General features: G+C 47.1%; 1 protein-coding gene across 2 annotated transcripts in view; it reads left to right on the top strand.

The window, feature by feature from the left end:
• Positions 1-21,714, top strand: part of LOC122412157 (follistatin-A) — a 44,256-nt gene that overhangs the window by 12,559 nt on the left and 9,983 nt on the right. Inside the window, exons 4-5 of one of the 2 annotated variants that reach the window (XM_043421502.1) lie at positions 1,507-1,740; positions 19,158-19,463. In XM_043421502.1, the coding sequence (XP_043277437.1) occupies positions 1,507-1,740; positions 19,158-19,463 (540 nt within the window). The remainder of the gene's footprint in view (positions 1-1,506; positions 1,741-19,157; positions 19,464-21,714) is intronic. The other variant, XM_043421503.1, reaches the window with a different exon arrangement.

The following is a 21,714-nucleotide window of genomic DNA, read 5'->3' as shown; positions in this document are numbered from 1 at the left end:
GCGTTTCAATCGCGCGGCGCATATTCGCCGCAGGCTCGGATTTCGATCCTCATTCTCGATTAATCGCGACTAATAAATATCTTAACGCGCCTTGCGTCCTCATTCCAGCCAATTTTCCTCGAGGAAAGTGCCTCGTTAATCACAGCCCGATGCTTCTGCGAGAGCGTTCATAACGGAGAGTCGTCGAAACGCCTTTTCGTTCGTTTCAATTTAGCATTGCAAACGTTAGAACTGACACGGAGAAGGCGGTTTTGGATTGAGCTCGAACCGAACGGAGCGTCCTGAAGGCTTTGCAACGGGATGCAAAGATTCGGTCATTCAGAGGAGAAAACTCGTCAATTTTTCTTTCCAATTTTTCCAATCGACCGCGATTTTGAGATTCGAACGATACAGTGAGATTTTTTATCCCACAAAGTCTTTATCTTATCGCCTTCCGTTGGGTGTTACATTCCATATAAAATTTCTGCACCGGCTCCAACGCAGCAGCCTTACAATGTGCCAATGACTCGAGAAAATTCTCCTTTTTTTTTTTATCGCGCGCATGAATTGCATTTTCAAGATCAAAAGGCTGCTTAATCTTGCGATAAAATATCTGACGGTTTTTGTTAGCCGGGATTAATGGCCTGCAACAAAGTAGGCTCGGCGTGACTAAAATGTACTTACAACTAATAATGAAAGGAGGGAGAAGCGAGGAGAAGCCTCCATCTCGTGCCACGCGAAGTGGGATCGAGGACAAAGGTACCACTTTTTTATCTGAGCACAGAATGTGTACATGCTAGAAGTACTGTGTGCTCGAGGGGACCTGAGATACGAGCTTTTTCATAAATACTTGAATAATCATGAAAATTTTGTAGATGCATTTTGAGATCGTTGAGAAAACTTCCAAGGGTGTACTACGGTCAAAAGATCCTGAAGGAAAGCATCCTCGGACGGGATATCCTCGATTTTAAAATATCCTACACTCGTAAGCCCGAATGTCTAGGATATTTTTATCTCTATCAATCAAGGAAATCGTTATTTTAATTGTCAACGAAACTACGTTTGAATCATGTTTAAATGTGTGCAAGTGCGTGTACTTTTGTTTGTTTGCTTGGACGTGGGTGTGTGTGTGTTTGGATGTTTATTTGGGTTTGTGTGTGTGTATGTGGGTTCTGCCTGCCTGTCATAAATAAATGAACAGAATGAAAAAAAGGAAATAATCATTGAAAAAAATTACGCTGGATATTCTGTCTCAGGGTATTTCGTCCCAGGGATATTTTGACCCTATTGTGTCTCACCAGAATAATTTTGTCCTGGGACCCGTCGTCGCGTAACCACTTGCAAGTAATTGAGTTCGAACGGAGATTCATTGAGTGCTCGCCATTCGAGTGGGACTCGGTCGTACGATCGAGAAGATCGAGCGTAATTAGAACAATAAAAATGAATAATTGACGATGAAATGTACGGCGAAGCGCACATACGTGGGAAATTATCATCGCGAATAATAACGTGTAAAGTGTCGAGCAGGTTCATGCGCGAGGGTGCGCTGCGGCCAGGGTCGAAGCTGCCTCCTCGACCAAAATCTGAGCCCTCACTGCGTGAAGTGCGCCAGGAGGTGCCCTCAGGCGTCTCATCAAGTCGCCGGTGCACGACCCGTTTGCGGAGCCGACGGAAACACATACAAGAGTGCCTGCCACCTGCGACTAGCAGCCTGTCGCGCTGGCCGAGCCATTCCGGTCGCGTATAAGGGTCACTGTAAACGTAAGTTTTTACCACCAATTTTAACGTCACGAGCACTAGCGTACTCGAGTTAATCATACGGTTACTGAGCCTCTGAGTCTCGGCGTTCGAAGGTCGCTCTGAGAACTGTGGTTGGCTTAAAGTTCAATTTTCCTCCGACGCGATGGCTCGATCGTCGTGGTTTGTCCACTGCTCAGTCACCCTCAATTCAATCCCGTAAACAATGCTTATTAATAGGACCGAAATAGTCTCTAGTTCCGAAAAAATCCGCGAGGTGGCTCCGGGGAAACTTTGTCGCCTAACGCAGTCAGCGGACCAAACCTATAAAGTAGCTTCGGCTCTTTGGTATCGCGCATGCATCGATCGCGGCTCGAGTGACTCTTTAGCAAGCATTGGGTAGCTTGACTTTAAAGCGCTCTGACTAACGGCGTTGAACTACTAACCCAGAGGGCGGGCGGACCCTTGATAATTTTGCAACCGCATGCGCAGACGCGGATGGCCCTTCGCCCGCTCGGACTTTCGACCTTTTTTTTCCGCTCTCAATAAGTGCGAAGCTTGAATTCCGCAGAATCTCGCGTGATTCCACAAACTCGAGCGACTCGAAGTCAGCGCTTTGGAAACTTGATGAAATCAGTCGTTTCGCGATGAAAAATCAAGTCGAGCTCGCGCAGTCTCCTCACCGCTTCACCGGCTCTCCCACATTCGCGGTGAGATATCCTCGTCGCTGGAATGCACGAAATGCATCAAACTCTTTCGGGGAACAATGATAGAGGCTCCATACCGTCGAGGCGACGCGGAATAACAAAATGTGCCGAGTCCGATGCGGCGCGAGGGATTTAAAAATAGAATTTTAAGGCGCGTCGATCAAGTCCCCGGTACCCCTCGCCGCCCCTCCTCCTCCCCTTCCGCGAGTTTTTTAGCACCGCGCAGAGGTGAAGATTGTAGTCTGGGGGAGGAGAGAGAGACAGAGAAAGAGAGAGAGAGTGTTGTGGTGGCTGAATCTTAAAGAGGACACGTCCTGCAGACGCACGCACACTCCGAGGCACACGCAAAGAAGCCAGGACGCGCAGCCCTTTTTCGCCGGACGAAAACATGTTCTCCTCCCTCTCTGTGCCGTGGAAAAAAAAGGAGAAGAGGGACCAAGAGAAAGAGAGTAAGAGATGCCCGTGGCTTTTGCATCGAAATTGTGGCCCTCATTGTTATCTCTCCTCCTCCCCCCCCCCCCCCCCCTCTCTCTTGCCACGTCCCTCCTTTCCTCTTCCTCCTTTTATAATTTTGTCCTTTTTCTGTCTGTGCCTCTCCCTCCCTCTCCCGCCCCGCCAGCTTTACCAAAATCTCCTTCGCAAGTGTCGTAATCTTTTTACGAGGCCAGAGAAAGAGAGAGGCACAGTGATATATCTGTGACTTTTTTATACCAAGACAGACCCTCACGACTTTAACGAAAGGATGAGCGTAGAAGGGGCAATGCTTACTTTGATAATGGCACCGGCAGAGAAATGGTGAAATTGAAAGGGTAGCTTCTTCTTCTTCTTCTTGCCCCTCCATATTTTTTCTTCCCTCTCTTTCGTATCCCCGACGCATCGCCACGAGCTTTTTTATCTCGTTTTTTCTCCTCTTGCCTCCCCCTCGCTCTCGCTCTCTCTCTCTCTCTCTCTTATAGGGAGGGAAATACGTTTGCGAGAGGAGTGGGAGGATGCCGAAAATAAACCCGCAGGAGTGAAGAGACGCCTCCGGGCACGTCGACGTGTAAACATCGTATAAACTGGTATGCGGGAATGCAGAATGCATCGAACCAGCTCCCCAAACAGAGAAAGAGAGACGATTCGAGACTCTTTTACCACAACCACGATCTCCTCGTATCAAAAATATATTCGTACCAGCCTCTCACTCTCTCTCTCTCTCTCTCGCTCGCTCGCTCGCTCGTTCTCTCCGCATCGCCGTTCGGAAGAGGAGCTTATTACGTGCCGATTCGCGTATCGCCACGTCGATTATATGCGCAGAGCCATGAGCCAAAAGTTTTTACCGTTTCACATCGCGACGATTAATACTCCCATAAATAAATCCAACATCTTTCATCTAATCAGCCTATTTTTAACCGCAGGAACCTTCCGGGCTGGAGTGCATGTTTTCTCCAACGGAAAATTTTCGGGGTTACTTTACAACGTGGACGGGAAAATAAAATTTCACTGAAATAAGCAACCGAGTACAGGTCGACTCTTAATAAAGGTCGACTGAAATGCACATTTTTCCAAAATACTCGAAAGTTTAAGACATTTAACTATTTCAATAATCCGTCGAATAATCACACCGTTCCGAGCGCTTTTTTTCCTTTTCTCGTGGCACTATAAAAAAATTCGTTCGGCTTATCTGAACGTGTTAACAAATATGCGCGATAACGATACGCGAGATAGCAAACGAGAAACGCGATCGCGCACATAAAGGCACTTATTTATTTGATTTTTTTTTCTTTTTTTTATTTTTTTTTTATTCTTTTCCAATGAACACCTGTGCCATTAATTTCAGCACACAAGCCTGTGACACGAATAACTCGGCATAAGTAAATTCTCCAAAGTTAGTACAGCGTGTAATGTAACATTTTTTAAAATCGTGAATACCACCTCTTGCATCCGAGCCTGCGCATGGTTAGTGTCGCGCGACAAGTGAACGCGCGCGACGCCTTTACATTTCGAAACGACGTTTTATATAATTTTTCGCAGCACGGGTTGTTTCAAGAATTTAGGAAAAAATGCCGGGTGAATTGCCTCGGCTGAAAAGCGCGGACAAACACTCGAAACAATTTCTTTCGAAGGGAAGATCAAAGTGCCTTGGAAGGCTCGATTCATGGCAAATTTTATCGGGAGAAAACCACTGAAAAGGGCATTTTATCGAAGTAGTTTGATGACCGATCGCTCGTATATGGGAGCACGCGATTGTGCCATAAAATTCTCAACGTTTGCTGGAGTGCTACCGCGAATGAAAAAATTCGAATGGGATATGACATAACGGATATTTGGGAGAGACCCTTTAACGTCAGCGCTACCACGATGTTACGCTGTTGATGGTGAACGCATTCGCACACGGCTCCATGTCCTTGTCGCGTCCTTGCCATCGGGTCATTCACCGAATCGTTGGACGTACAGAATCTGCGTATATGCGAAGAAAGAGCGGGGGAGCGCGAGAAGAAGAGAAAACGGCGGTGGAGGGGGGGGGGGGGGGGGGGAGAGGAAGAATAATGAAAGAGTTTGAGGGAAGCAGCGTTACACCCACGCAACTGGCATCGAGTTCGGGAATTTGAGCCGCGCGCGCGCGCGCGCGGCCTTTTACGTTTGTGATTCTTACGAGAAGAGAAAGAGAAAAGAGCGAATTCCACCCCCGCCATCGCATCGGATACCTTCCATAAATAACTTGCCTCCCGCTCCTTTTATTCTCGTCATTGACTTTATCGCGTTATCCGTCTCTGATCCTCGTCTTCGCGTATATCCGCGTGAAAGTTTTCGTCCGATCTCGGACGAGATATAGAAACCCTTGGACCATATACGCTCCCGCACTTTCTCCTGCTCCATTTCGTCCAATTATTATTAATTTTAACGAGCCTCGAGAGGCTCGTGAAGCTGTGAAGTTGAGAAAAGTCGAGCGGGGCCGGAACTCACTTGCTCAGCGACTTCCCGCTTATGCGGAAAAACGCGCAACTATAAATTCTATTCGACAACAATGAAATCATCGAATAACGGATAAAATTCAGTTTTGGAGTATTTATTAAGGCAGATCGTGCCCGTAGGGTCGTATTTTATGGGTGCATAAATTGGCTCGATTTTTGCTTCCTAATTAAAGATATTATCACTCTAAATTAATGTCAGAGTCATTGATTCGAAACTGTAAATATATTTTTTCAACTCATCCCTTGGCGAATGAAATTACGAGCCATTAATTGAACGGGGATCCATCACTGTCTGAACCCCAAATTTTATTCGTCCCTGGCTAAAATACTACAATTTTTTATGTAAAAAAACGCTCCAGAGAGCGCAAAGGGAAATGGATGAAGAAAAAAGTATTAATAGAAAGAGAGGAGGCTGTGACAGGAATGGGCCAGGCCAAGAAGAAACAAAATGCCGAAATAAGGAAATGTGAGCACGCGAGTGCTCGTTACCAATTTCGTACAATCTTTAACGTTATTTTTCAGTATCACTAGTAAGACAATCATCTCGAATTTTTTCCCAAACTTTCATTATATACTTCATTGTTATTGTGTACGTTTTTCATAAATTTCGTAATATGGAAAGATAAACGATTTTTTACGCCTAGTCCCTTAAGCCTGGTATTTTTCTTCATATTTAAACACACTTATCTAAACGAACCCTTTAAAATTGGAGATGCGTCCCAATCGACTACCCAATTAAACTCTGTATAAATTTCAAGACTTTCTTAAGTAAATCGTTTCGTGCATGAACTACCTTAATGAAAGCAAAACCCTGAGAGTAACTTTATCAAATCTCCGAAAAATCGAATCCCTAAAAACTAATAAAACGATTGCTCGCAGTATTTCGACAGACGACGTTGATAACGAAATTGGCTTCATGCTAATCTCCTTAAAAAAGTAACCTCCTTCCCAGCAGTCCCTGACCTCCTCCGAAGTACGGACGATTATTATCCTCGTAATGAAGCGGTTATGAGAAGAAAATGTGAGAAGTTATCCATCATTGGTTAAGGCTGAGGCCAGAAGAATAAAGTTCTTGAGAGATGGAGATTCGCCCGGAGATGCTGCGAGGAAAGAGCTCGAGAGAGAGAGCCTCCGGTGACATTGTACGTATCCCGTCTTCCTCGTCCTCCTGTCTCCGTGGTCAACGTCCACGTCGCGGCGGCGAGGTTGGTACAAGCAATGCAAACAAGGTTGAGCACCTTAAGGGGAAAGAAGAGAAGAGGCTTCTCCGGCTTCCTGACACGACTGTGCGCGAGGTATGCCGTTCGTTTCATCGCATCTCTGCGAGCCCTTTGCCTCCTCCCCTCGCCATCCCCTTCTCGCTGCGGGCTGTTCGCAGCACTCTTCTTGCTTCAGCCAGCAGAGTTCTCAGCGTATTCGTTGCTCCTTGTGGAGCCGGTGCGCGGATTTACTCGTTCCTCTCTCTCTCTCTCTCTCTCACTCTTTCTCTTCTCCCATATCGACGAGAGCCTTCGCGCACTTATGGAATTTTACTAGTATTCAAAAGCAGATGCGAGTATACGAGAAGCAAGCTTGGAGCTTTTCCGCACCTCGGACTCTCTCCGTTCTCGATTGACGACCTCAAGTTACGCTCGAAGATCCATAGTCTTTCGGCACCAGCTCATTTCTTTTTCAGATTCAGTATCGTTCCTCAGAGCCAAGAACCTCCCTTACATGCGAACTTCGTCGAATATGAGAGCAAATCTCTCTTCCCGAAATGCCTTCCACGGCGGAGCCTCCCCTCTCGAGTTGTCACGTGACACAAGCCCGATGCTTCCTTCCTCCCATGACGATACGCGCACGTAAACACTCGAGAAGTCATATATGAGCGATGAAAACGTGAATCGCTTGTTAAGGCTCCCCTGGTACGAGGCCCCGGCGCACAGATTAGCTGTCATATTCGTGATTCGTGATCCCCACTTTTCGACAAGATCAACGTTTCTCGTCGATTCATTTGCCGTCAACTTCACGAGTCGAAGGACTCAAGAGCCATTACGGCACTGTTTTCCGCTGTTTTCCCACTCTCAGTGGGATCGCTGGGCGATGAATTCTCGCAGATCAAAGATCAAGAAACTTCCACCCGCTGTGGAAGGGAAAACGAGGGAAAATGCTTTTTTAGTAGGGATCCAGAGGGCGACTTTTGCAGCACTCTGTAGATAATGAGGGGTTGCGGACATAAAACACAGAAGACCGGGGGGGGGGAGCGAGGTCCTCGATTCCTCGTCGAGCTTAAACGAGTCTCGCTCTTCCTTCCCCGTTTCTCCTTCTCGCGGATTATACCGGCAAGTGCGGCGCATTAGAGCTCTCTCCGGGGGGATTCTCCGCGGGACCGGCGCAAGTTCCAGGGAGTTGGACATGCACACACGCCCTGGCGCGCCCGGCAAGCCGAGCAACCGCGTCCCGGTAACCAGCTGCGCCAGCATCGCCGAGGCCTATCGGTGTAGACGGGAGAGAACGAAAAACGTTACGGAGATCTTGTAGCGTTTCTGACGCTTGTACGGAATCCGAGGGCCGCTCGCCGAAGAGGAGCCACGCCGCGAGGAATATCCCCGCGAGGAAATAAAGAGTACACGCGACTGAGAAAAACACTGAAAAGAGCCACGCAATAAGTATCTGAAAGTCATCTTTTTCGTACTCCCTTTCTCCGTACTCGCGCACACCTGCCAATGCTACAAAGTTGAGTGTAAAAGCATCAAATTAGTCAAGTATCTTGTCGATGTTGCACGAGCACCGGGCGCGAAGCGCATCGAGTCGAGTACGTGTGCACAGAGATAAATTGCATTACGAGTGTAGCGCGCGCGCGTAAAAACGTACAAAACAAACGGGTAGACGAATTCGAAAATTGCCAAGTGCCCCCCCCCCCCCCCCCCGCCCCGCCACGCCGCCGCCGGGCCCCGGTGATTGCGCCTTAAGTGCAGTCCCCCCATTTTTATTCTTATTTCACATCTCGACCGTTTGGAATGTGTCTTCGGTGCAAACGACCCGCTGAATGACGAAGAAAAGAGCAGAGAGTGCACGGCACACAGCAACTCGGGGCAGAGCATTCGAGTAAATAAGTAAACAACTCTCCCGTCTTGCCTCCTGCGTTTGGCTCGCTTCAACGGCATCGAGCACGTACAATACGCGTGAAAATATATATTTATGCGAATATAAAAGCACATACGTTCCCCGGAACAAGCGTGCGAGGGAGAGGAGCGCGCGGAGGTGTCGCAGTACAAATATAACGTACGCTCCCAGCATCTGGAGGCTCTTCTTACTCGGCGGAGGTGCGAAAGTCCTCGCGCCTTCGCAAATACCTGTCGCGGACCCGCTTTACACACAGTTGCCGCACTCGTGTATAGATCCTTCGTTCGATGCGCGCCAACCGGACGGACCATGGGACGAGAAGGAAACTCAACTCTCGCGATGTGCCTCGTTGGAATTCGTCCTAATCGGGAGCTCTCGTGGTGTACGAGGGTGAGCGGGGGAGGCACGAGCACCGGGCAGTCAGCGGCGAGAAAAGACGCAATTTCGAGCAAACGAATGGAAACGAGAGCCCCATTTATCGGGGTTGGCTCAACGAAATATTGTCGAAATCGATAAAAAATGAAGATTGAGAAATCACGTGGATGAGCGCGGTTCCTGACTCAAAAAATCCGTGCGCCCAATATCGAATTTTGCGAGTTTTATTGTTCTCGTTTTATCGGTACTCTGATTGGCTTCTGATACGTCTGAATATAGCTTTCGACTGTCATGAGAAACTCACCGACAATATTTCTGCTCGGATTACCATTTTTATGCTTGTAAATGCCACATATGTAACCAACATTTATGACATGTTGGAAAATGTGTGATCCTTGACGAGCTGTCAAATTCCATACGCTTATTCGGAAATGAGAAGCACGTGAGAAAGAATCAACGTTTAGCCATCATAGAGAAAGGATCTTTCGTCTTTTAAAGTGCCTGAAAAGTACAGCTAAAAGGAATAAAATGGTTTTTCAACACTAAAACAACCTCGTATGAATTGTAATTTTTAGGTACAACGCACCGAGAGAAAATTTCAATAAAAACTACTATGGTGCCATAGAAGTAGGGTTCTATGTCCATAATATTTATTAATTCTTACGAACTTTCATAGTAATTTTTTGTGAAGCGACTCGATGAAAATCGATGAGTGAGGTCAAAATATAAATACATCGGTACACATGTATACCGATATATTATCGTACAATCGCGAATGAAATTCTGTTATTTACCATAGTAAATTTCTAAACACTTTGGCGTATGATCGACGCTTGTGCTCGAGCTCCTCAAATTTTACTATTTCAATTGTGAAAACAGTACTAAGTATAGCAAAACGGCATAATAATTCTACTTGACAGTTCATCATCGAGTCAACATAAATTTTACAACGTTTCCTTGGTGAACTATGTCACGAAATGCGCAATTTAAAAATTTGCATTCAGAGTTGACTTGGAAATTACAATATTTTTGGTAAAAATCTTCAAAATGGCGGATATAGAACCCCAATACCATGGCAGCATAGTAATTCTTACTATTTTTTCTCTCCGTGTATGTGTTCGTTATACACTGAGGAAAATAAAATTATTGATTCAATAATAATTGAAGTTATTGGAAGTTTTCTTCATTCAACTGCAATGTTTTCGAAGAGCATAAAAATCTGCAGTTTGATTTAAAACTGTTTTATTTGTTCACTTATGTTCATCGGCACCCCGCAATGCCACATTTCGTTGTTCCAATGACTTTTTTTTTGTTCCCAGTGTATGATTATTTCTAATGCTTCCCTCATACAATCATAATCTTACATTCCATTCGATTGATTTGACGTACCAGCAGTTGGCTGCAATCAAGTTGTTTTGTCACAAACTTCATGAGAAAATAATGAAAATACACTAGGAAGGATGCATTTGTTGATCGAAATAAGATAAGCACCTTATAAAAATCGCCTGGCGTGTAAGTTCGCTTGAATTTTTATTTTTGAACAATTTGACGCGCACGATACGTTTGATTAAAAAAACCCGGCTAGAACGCGCGCCTAGCCTGAGCTAGTGTTAACAAAATGAGTGCGACGAAGACGTTGGAGGCTCTCGCAAAGGCAAAAGCGTCGGAGCAGGATCGAGTCGCGGGAAGAGACTTCTTCCGAGACGTCTGCGGAGTTTTTCGCCTCGGATGTACTGCGAGTGATATAAACTCACAGCAATTTATAGAGGTATACACATAGATATAGAGAATACGTTAAGGGGTAGAGGGCCGCGTGGTTCCAACGGGTTTTCGATAGGAGGACGTGACGACGCACTCGATCTCCTTCCGCTTCTTGCGGCCTTCCCGCGTTCTTTAATCCCCCCGCACGAGGAAGGAGGCTCGTCGCGCGGCAGCACTTGCGGATGACGCGGAGCATCGCTTCTCGCCAAATAGTATCGAAAAAGTGAAGTGGCGAGGGGAGCAAGAGGGATGCAGTCGAGCGAAAGGGGGCGGCGACTTGGAAGAGTCGCCGGCGGGGTACACGCGGTTGCTCACGGACGGAGACGCACACGAGGACGAAACTCCTTCGTGCAGGACACGCAGCTCAGCTCTCGTAGCCAAGTAGCCGAAGAATCGTCTCCTCGGCGATACGCTCGCGAGCAGGGGGTTAATAAAAACCTCGGTGGAGTTGCTCGGCTCTCGTGTGGGTGTTCCTCGGCCCCGCGAGTCGCGTCGTTACGCCCTTCTCTTCTGCACACGCACACAAAGGGCGGCCGCGGGGGTGTAGCGTCCGCATACAATAATAAGAAAATTTCGCTTCTCTTTCTATCCCTCTGGAAGTATCGATCCCAGCAGCCGCTTGTCAGTCGATTAATCACCCGGTGCACAGCACACGCGCGCACATACACGGAGCACTCACGGGCCGCTGGTGTGGTAATTGTAATAGGCCATAAATTACCGACATCTTACAAGCCAACGCGCCCCGCCGCTCTATCCGCACTCCCCGCGCTAACACTCGCTTTTTCTCTCCACCGTCCGCGCGGAACTCTCCCTCGCGCTCGCTCAACCTCCTCCTCCGTACGAGGACTGAGATACCGATAGAGGAAAAACAAGAGCCGAGGAGGAGGAGGAGGAAGAGCGGAGCATCTCTCCTCGCGAGCATTATGTGTGTACCCCTTGAAACTTTGCCGATCTGTTATTTGTTGCTGTCACTGAGTTACCACGCGCGATGATGCATCGCGCATTGTACCCCGGCGAGAAAGATTAAGCGGGAATATAAAAAGCACCTCGAGACCGAAAGGGTGAGAGGAGGACAGCTCCGCAGACGGTGTTGCGCATCCTCTACAATGCTGCGAGTATAAGCAACCTTTATTCTCGGTATATTAATCTGCTTTCGACCAACTTTTTCCTCTCTCTGTATTTTCATCATTTCGCGCGATTCGTCGTTACTCGATTTTCTCCTTTCTGCCTACTGCCTTTGCATCGTCTCTCCCTTTTCTCGGAAACAAAACGAAATGTGCTTCTCACGTGCACCACTTTTTGCTGTCGGCTTAAAGCTCTTTAGAATTGAAGGGAGGAAAAATAGGAAAATTCAAGGAACATTACGCTGTTCGTAATCGCGGGGGCTGAGTACTTTGAAAATTCTTGAAAAATAATGTATTCGCACACTGTACTAAACGAAACCGTTTTCTCCCTGCATTCATAAGTTGCTATCTATATTCTCTTTATTTTCTTTATATTTTCTATTCCCCTCATCCTCGCGCGGATCTTCGAAGCAGGAGAAACGTCGAATGGTACAAGTGCCTGCACAAGTTGATGAAATTCCCTCGGAATCGGAGACTTTTCCCCGATTGTGTCTCACAAATACCTTAATAATCCTGCTGTAAGCCCACTCTCGTATCTCCTCGACTCCTCGACACCGTCAACGTAAAACGGGGCACTGAGCTCCCGCGTGGAGCCTCCTCGCAGCAGCAAACACAGAACACGAGACGTGCACACAAATACGTGTCGTCCTCCCCGAGCTCCGCAGCCTCGCGAATTCGCCGCCTTAAATGAAAAACTGGTGAAACGCAAGCGTATCAAAAAAATCGTGTTTCCGGTGCGATCAGAAAATCGAAGCCGCTCCCTCGTCTACCTTCGCATTCGCACGTTCAATCTCAATATTTCTCTCATCAATGTTTTGTAACAAGTCGAGGAATTTTCACCTCGGAGCAGCCTAAAGTACGAAGCTAATTTATTATACTGAATTTAGAAAGTAAATGAGCCCATAATTGTCGACGTATAAACATCCGGGTGCTGCTGGACAAACGTATCAAAAATTGATCAATTAAATGTTTATTCTGCTATAAATCTAATAAATCTTAAGGTCTTGATGCCCATGGTCTACGTTCACCGTTGATTCAACGCGGACGCAGACGTTCGAGAATGAGCTTTCTTTCTTTTTTCTCCCCCCTCCTCCTCCCCCTTCATCTCGTCGAGACTTTTTGTTCCCCTAATGCGAATAGTCGGATAAATTCCTCGCCGTTTATGCGCTATCATTTGGCATTAGCTTAACCGTACACATGCGATTTCGCCTGCGGGGAGGTGGCCGACGTCGGGAATTGCTACTAGTGCATGTACCAGCAGCTATTATAGTTGGGTATACACAGGGAGCACATTATATCTCTACCTTTCACCACGCGTGGCCAACGGCCCAGAAAACTAACGCATTCCCTGGCCTCCGATTGCAAATAGTTAATAAGCGTTTTCTCTCGAGCGGCGAGGATGGTGCGCGCGCGGGGTGTGCGCAGCGGCGAGGTGCGCGGGTACAGAAAACTCGGAGAAGAAACTTTGCTCCTGTTGCATATTTGGTATTGGTGGGCGGTCGCTCTTTCGGCGAGTAAAAAGCGGCAGTTGAACGGGAGCGCCGTGGACGCGGAAAGGATCAAGTCCTTCGTTGTACTCCGGCGCGCCGGTGTTTGAAAAGATTTTAGGTGCAAAAAGGGCGCAGAGCCGTGGCGGCGGGAACGCGATTCTTATTCTCTGCACGAGAGGGAGAGGCGAAGCGTTATGTAGGCGTGGGCAGCGCGTTGGGCTTCGCGAGAGCGCCGAGCGCGACGCCATCTAGCGGCCGGTTGGGGAAGGACCGAGTGGACAATTTCCGTGGATTTCGTACCTGGAAATCGTGACTTCGAATCTCGATTTTTCTCTTCAAAATTCTGTTAACGAGATTTTCCAAGTTTTTCCAAGCCGAGCGGCAAAATTACGGAAATTCGAATGTTCCTTCGTCTCTAAAATTCCGGTTCATTCAGTTCTAGGTCGTGATGCGAGTGGTACGCGCGACGCGATCTTATTTTCGACGAGCTTTCTCCCTCTGCGCGCGTGCAGCATTACATAAGCCGCAGGTGGCTTCGGGCGCGTGTTTGCGGAGCTCGAGCGGGCGGCACCGCAAGGCGGGAAGAGTTCGGGACCGAATGGGAACGCAATCTGGAGGGGGGGCGAGGGTGCACGAATTTAGTTCTTGGCATTAGTTCCCGCAGGTCCAACTGCTCTCAGCCGCTTTCTAGTTGTCTCGTAAATGTCACCATTCGGACCAATGCCACGTTTTTATTGAATTTCCTTAACCCTCTCGTTCGATCATTTCGTACCGATTTCGCCCCGTCGCTCGCGATTATTGCTCTACGAATCCGCACAGTTCCTTCACAAGCTTATAAAACCGAATCAGTTGTAACTCTCTCGGCAACCGTTTATTATATTCGTTCCCCCACTCAAGAGTAAATTGTCCATCCGTCCTCGTCGTCGCTCAATCGCGGCATGTCGAATGTCACATTTTGAAAAAATTAAAAAACCAAACAAAAATCCGACGTCGAGCGATTTCATTCTTCATAAATCCGCGCACCAAGCAATCCTGCGCGCATCCTCCGCGGTGCGAGCATTCAATGGAGTATTTATCCTGCGTCGCGGCTGCGGCGGGTAAAGCCCGACATGATGCACGGAGTACGACGCGAGCATAACACAGTTGAGTATCCGCAAGTTACTATGAGAGTAAAGGGATATTATAATACCGTCGAGAAGCTCATGAACCGCGGTATGCGATAGTCCTACGCATTCCACGAGCATTAAACTTCTCTCTCCTCCTCATTTTTCTTCTTATTTTTATTTCCGTATGCTCTTTTTTTCAACGCTCTTATTTTCTCGTTTTTTAATTATTTTTTATTCTCAACAGGCCTTTTTTTTTTTTTTACTTTCTTTTATTTTCTTTTTTGTTTTCTTGTTTTTACCTCCGGCGCGTTCTCTGTACTCTGCAATATGCATCATAAATCATGAGAGAAGCCGCGCGCGGGTTGCATACTCGCGCGACGCGTTTATCCGCGCGCGCGTGCAGCGCGAGCCCCGGCGCGGCGTGTCTCTCGTCCTCACCAGAAGGGAGTGCGCATTCTTACACCGCTCGAGTCGAGAGGAGAAAAGTCGTGACTTGCTCTCGGCATCTCCGCGTTACGAAGAATTCTCTTATTTTTTCACCGGACGCAAAAGAGCTTTCGCAGAAAGAAAATCACACAATGTATTCCGCGGGCGGCTCGTACCGCGGACGCTTATTTACTATACGAGCGCGGTGTAATACAGCGAAGCTCTTTAAACTATTTTATTTCTCTCGGCTACCCTGTGACAAGATTTTCGATGGAAAAACCGCACAGGCTCGTATCTTTCATCTTTAAATAACTGTGATAGAAACTTTGGCTATGCGGTATATACAGGGGGTCCCCGGAGTCGGGGGAACTGGGAACAGAAAAAATCTCGAGAAATAACGACGCGGGGGAGGCTGAAGCTCTTCCGCTGCCTTGTTTTGTGAAACGCTGATAAAATAATGGAACGAGAGACCTCTAGAACTTTTAAAGCAGTTCTTAAAAGTTGTTGAGGCACTTTGAAAAATGGACTGCGTAACCGAAAGTAACTCGACATTCGTTGCGCAGTGCACGGCCCCGGGACGGGTGCACCGGCAAACTTTCGCGTGCGCTTTTTAATAAGAATTTTTCTCACTCGAAATCACTGCGAAAATAAAACCCCCGCGTAAGAACGATATCCAGGGAAGTGAAAGGGCAAAATGGAAAGACGCGCTTCCAAAAACGCATTTCGCTGGTGCAAATTTGCACGAGCGTGCTCCAAACGCGGATTGAGCTAAAAGTTCTCGTCCGTTGGCACTCGGATTCATAAATTATTAATTATACCCCCGAGAAGCGAGGCTCGGTTTCAAGAGGCAATGCAAAAACCGACGAGAAGTAGTAGCGCGAGTTATTCAACAATGTCGCATTGACACGCATCATCTGACTTGAAATCCTCTGATCGGCAGGTCCAACCAGATGTTTATGTTATGATTTTATCGGCTTGGCTGATTGATCATTCTCCGGACAAATAAAGTTAATGGACGCATGTGCGTGTAAGGAAAGAACGTTAACAAAATAAGAATAAAAAAAAGAAATTGAAACAGTATTCGATGTAGATCAGATTCACACTGAATTGAATAGTGAGATGTTGTAGAAATTTGCGGTTCCTTAGAACTAAGCAATTAAAGTAACCTAGATAATAAGCAATATATTCATTGCAGAACATGATGTCGTAACCTAATTCTATCAATCTACTTCATACTAAAAAATAAAAATAAGAATAAGAGAGAGAGAGAGAGATGTTTTATCATGCCCTAGCAATGCTAAGGGGCAAAGTTGAATACAAATTAACGCGAGGGAGGATATTATGGGGGAATGGGGATAAGGAAGGGTGACAATAAAGTTGAGAAAGTTGGGCAAGGAGGGCAAATAGTAACGTATAAGGAATGTAGCAAGAAGAAATATGAATGTTTCTTTTTTTTTTGTTTTCTAACTTTGGACCGTTGTATAAAGTACGTGGGAGAAGAGAGGAGAGGATGTACATAAAATGTGGTGAAGCCCAAAAGGCGAGAATGGCTTTAATAAATAATAAATAACAGGAATAAAGGTTCACATAATGAATATAAAATAAAATGAAAATAAAATCGAAACGAGCTAGAAAATAATGGAGCAAGTTCTCATTTAACGAAATTAATTAGCGATAAAGCTCGAAGAAAATCTGCACTAAAGTAATCCGAATAACAATGATGCTTACAAGTAGCACAATGTACACAAATAATGAATTTACGTAATCGGCCTGACCTTAATCAATTGATACCAACGTCGGTAATGATTCGATTCGATTCCGTTTCACAATTACTTCTCCCCGTGTCATGTAGGAACGATAAAAGTTTACATTTGAAAATGTGTAAGCAAAGAGAGAGAGAGAGAGAGAGAGAGAGAGAGAGACGTACGGAGGAGCGCAGAGGGTCAGTGCGCGGTAGGATAAGTCTCGTATCTCTGGAGCACAGCAACGTGCGACCATCACATCCATCATAACGTGTGTACATAGGCAGCATTGAGAGGGCCACGGAAGAAGGGAGGGATAAGGAGGAGGGAAACTATAATGGAATGCGTTAATACGCGATGGGTGAGGAGGGCAGTGAAGCGAGGCAATGACCTCCCGGATCGACGCGTTACATCGTCGTCATCGTCGTCGTCTCGTTGGGCCATAAATGTCGAGATCGTTGGGGGGTCACCAGGCGACTTTGTGACCTCGTTATTATGGAGTGTAATTGTACTTCCGATTTTTCTTTCGTCCGAGAGCCGCGCGCATCGCGTTACAGCCTCGTATCTCTGCGCTAAGCTGCGCGTACGTGTACGAAATTTCAAGGCTACTATACTCACTCGTGCCAATGACCGTACCTCGGAGGATGAGAGAAAAGAGCAACAGAGAACGATCCGTACGGAGGATTCAATTTGTCTTATTACGCATCGTAATATATTGGCTCGTATATGTACCTACAATAGTCAAGATATTACGCTCAAGATGCTTTGAATTACGACGGCGATCCCGTCCGCTCGAACGCTCCTCCTCGGTCCTTGACATCGTGACATCATGTCGAGTCTCGCGTCGCCTTCCTTCTCTCTTTTTTGCTCTTTCCGATCCTCCCTCTCACTCTCTGCTTCTCTCTCGTGTCAATGCCACCGAAAGGGTTCACAGACGAGCAACGACCCACATCCCAGATGCTGTCTCTTCCTCCCCTCCCTTCCGTCTCCACCCTCGCGCTTTCTCTCTCCTCCTCTCTCCCTCTCTACTCAGCTATGAACGCAATCAGACCTACGTATGTCGCTCCTCTCTTTCCCTCGCGCTGCCTCCCTCCGCCAAATTATTCCCTCGCACTCGTCCAGACAATGTCTCAGGAAAGATTCAGGATGCCGGCTATTTAGGAACGGATCTGCAGTGGGAACCGCGGGCCACGATACGCACGCCTTGCAAATGTCTTCGGAAAATTTCTGCCAACTTTTATCTCCGCGCTCGACGACGGATAAATGTTTCAAAGACGTCATCGGGGGCGGAGGCTCGTGCCCGAAAGGATCCGGAATTTTCACTGCAAGGATGCACCGCGAGCATGTATAAGTCGGTAAGCCGAGTCACATTTATTACTTCCGGAGTGCCAAATCGAGGCAAACGATTCGGTAAAAACCGTTGATCGAAGAAGAAAAAGGACCTTTCTGCGGACACTGATGTTGAAATCTGGGCTCCGCCGGATCCGGCTTTTGGATTGCTCTGTACACTGGCAGCGTTACTCGCAATCCTCCGGGTCTTGGCTAGCCCCTCTGTGCTTCGCTCTAACTTACGGCGCGAGCAACCGATCTCGATAAGTTCCTAAACGAGTCGGACAAACTCGGCTCGATGGAGGGGAACGCGAGATGTTACGAAAGATAGAAAAAGAGAGAAGGAAATGTTATGATCGCGCTGTGCGTCGCCGTTAAACGGCTGAAACACGTATTTATCGCAAGCAAGCCCGACTCGACAACTGGTTTGTTTGTCACGACGATAAAAATATAATGTTCGCAATTGATGAAACCGACCTCCTATGAATCTGATCAAAGATAGGCGCGCGCGCGGCCCCGTACACGGGGCCAGTTGCTTCGATCTGCGGGTCGAGAACCCCGCTCAGCATCTCTTTCTATCTTCTCTCTCTCCCCAATTCTTCTCGATCGTGAGACACGCTTTTTCTAATCTTGTTTTTCATCACCGATTACATTGTACGGAGGGGCTGGTGCACATTGAGCCTACAATACGCCGCTTGTCACTCGTACTTTAGGACGATACACGCACCACTTCTTTTCTTCGTCGAAGAATTATCATTTAACAAATACACGTGGCGTCCGGCCCGAACAAAAGAAAAAAACACGCGAGCAAAGCACGTTCTTCCTGATTAGAAAATTATTTTCCGGCCTCTGCGACAGACTTCTCTTCTTTTTCTCTTCGTTTTGTCCACGTGGAGGCACTTCAATGGCTGGCGAAAAACATCCCGAGTTACGTATACGCATCCGCGCAGTGTGGGACAGCGACTCCACGTGGCCCGCGCGAACAGAGCCAATTGAATTCTTCTGCCCTTGAAATTGTACTTTCGTGTCGCTCGATCCTTCTGATCCAAAGCGTTTCCGCACGCGTGCGTCGCTTGACAGGAATAAAAAAACATTCGACGACGAAAAATGCGTCTCCGTTTAAAACGATTTTTCTTCCATTTACCCGGTCACTTGCTGCAAAACTCTCGATCGTTGGATTCAATTGTTTTTGAAAAAAAAATCGTCGAATTTTTATTAAACTCACCCCTTAATAACGAGTTATGACGAAATGTGATTGTTGAATAGACTGGAAAAATGCGTTTATGGTATTCTTATCGCTTGCTTCCTCGGTATTGTTACAGAGAACGCAGACTGTACGACGATTCGATGTCGAGAAGGGCAAACATGCCTGACGGAGATGAGCTCGGGACGTCCAAGATGCGTGACGTGTACGTACCGTTGTCCGCGAAAGCGCGAGCGTGCAAGGGACCGAAATCGAGATCACGTTCGAGATCGAGAAGCTGGAGTGACGTCGCTACTGTGCGCTACGAACAACATAACTTATCCGAGCTGGTGTCACATCGTCAAGGACGCCTGTGTCACGGGCTTTGTCCTGGAGACTCGACACGCCGGTCCCTGCGACGCCTACGACACGTCCTTTTACGTTGGTGAGTTATTGCATTACGAGAGTCCGCGAGGGGGAGGAGCTCGACTTTCCTTTCTTCGACAATAACACTCTGCGCTACAAGCTCTTACAAAAATCGTCATCGAGGTGTCCGGAGCGTCGGATCGCACGATCCCGGACGGAAAAGTATTTAAACATTTTTCTCTACGCCCCACCATTCGCGAGATACGAACTGATCTCGCGTCCGCCAATCCGGAGCGCGAACGCCGGGGCGGCGAGTGGAGTGGGGGCGCCCCCACTCGGGCCGCGCGCTGCTCCCGGCCCGCCTATTCGTTGCGTCACTAATCCCTCGATATCTCGTCAACGGTGCGTCGCAGACGAAAATTCCCAAGAACTTTTCTCCTCGGGGAATCGAGGCGCTCTCGCAGCCCGCCGCTTTTCGGCGCGATTCTTCCGACACTCTGTATAAATACGTGAATAAAAGGATCGGTAGATTGCTCCGATGAATAATGGAAATAGTAAAACGAAGAAGAAGAAAAAGGAGAAGAAATACAAAAAGACACGAAAAACGAGCATAACACGCTCACCATTGCTCGCAGCAACGAGACCCCGTGAACATTCTAAAGCGAGAGCGTTGAGGAGAGAAAAAAGGATTCCTCCCGCAACGAGAACATTGCTGGTGGCTACAGACGCGGAATCGCGGTATATCGCCTCGCAGAGAGCGCCCGCTCGCGCGAGTACACACTACATTAGTCGTGTCTTACAATGGCGCGTACGGCCGTCGTACACACCGGTATGCTAATAGATCCCGAGGCGTCGCTCAGCAATAATACGGAAAGTAAGGGACAAAGAATATAAGGGCGGAGAGGAGAAAATGAAGAAGACGGATCGCGGAGGCAGGCGGAAGAAAAGGAGACGAGGCTCTCTGCGCTGTGGTGTGCTCGAATCTACGTGCACACAGCACCGAAGAACGGAGCGAGGAAGAAAAATAGCCCCGAGACTCCTCGCCCGCTTGTCCGTTTCTTATCGAGACACGACGACTCTTGCACACGGGATAACTCGAGGGCAGCCAGGGCTAGGGGAGGGTAAACAGATTATGCGGCATGAAGGAAAAATGCTCGGAAGTGCATAGAATCGTCGACAAAAATGAGAATATAAATTCAACGACCTTGAAAATCGAAATTTAGAGGCAATGTTCACTCTTCGAACTTTCTTTAATATTCGAATTCTTTAATAATTGTGTCAGACGATTTTATTTCGAGATTATATACTTTTATTGGGGCTACTTTTATTTATTCACTATTTCGAAAATAACCGAGAAATCCGGCCGGTTACGTGCGTCCTCGGAATCCGTGTCCGAACGATTCTCGTACGCAGGCTCTCGAAAATATCGCAGCAAGATGAAAATCGTGTAGAAATTCGAATCGCAGTGTAACTGCGGAATTACAGCACGCGGACGCACGGTTTATCGTTTATTTCGAAACTCGCAGATCTGATGCAGAACTCCGGCAGACGGTCGATTTACTCACACACTTTTGGGACGATTCAACGGTTTTATTGTCGCATAAATTACTACTCACAACGTGTTTTTCACCTTTGCTTTACGCGAACGCATTACTTTCCATGACGATTTCAGTGACACTTCGGAAGAATCTCGCCCCAGGGATTTCATGAGTTTCCCTTCAACCGCTTTCGAGTCCGATGGCCCGGGGCCTCGGAAACCCACCGATTGGCAATTGCTTTATCAGAAACGAAATGTCGCTCCACCTCAAAAGCGACCAAAGTCCCTGGACCGACGTTCCATTCAATTTTTCGTCAATTTATCGTGAATAATTTATCGAAATAACGATAATAATGACTCTCATCGAGGCATTTCCTTGGAAAAAAGCGTGTTCTCAACAGCGATTAAGGAGGGTGGATCACGAAATCAAAATAATGATAATTTGATCAAATTTGGTAATAACATGCTTTGGCATCAAGTATACGAATACAATTTTTTATTCAAATTTTCTTACCACGTGGTTATCGCATAATTGAGCGTTAAATCAAAGTTTTTATGCACGAGAAAAAATTTATATCGTCTTATATATTTTGAAAGAATACATTTACCAAATTTTACGAAATTCTTATCATTTTGAAATTCTTCATATTTTTAACATGGTTTAGCATGGCAACGTTGTGTCGTCGCGATCCACCCTCCTTAAAGGGGCCTGGTTTCGTCAGGAGTGAAGCACAGAAACTCGGTTATTCGAGTGGCTGGCGCAGTCGCATTAAATTCGTGTATTCGAAACGAG

This window comes from Venturia canescens, chromosome 6 (assembly GCF_019457755.1).
Source record: "Venturia canescens isolate UGA chromosome 6, ASM1945775v1, whole genome shotgun sequence".
Lineage (NCBI taxonomy): Eukaryota > Metazoa > Arthropoda > Insecta > Hymenoptera > Ichneumonidae > Venturia > Venturia canescens.
The sequence above is the reverse complement of the archived record's forward strand: the minus strand, read 5'-3'. Positions and strand labels throughout refer to the sequence as shown.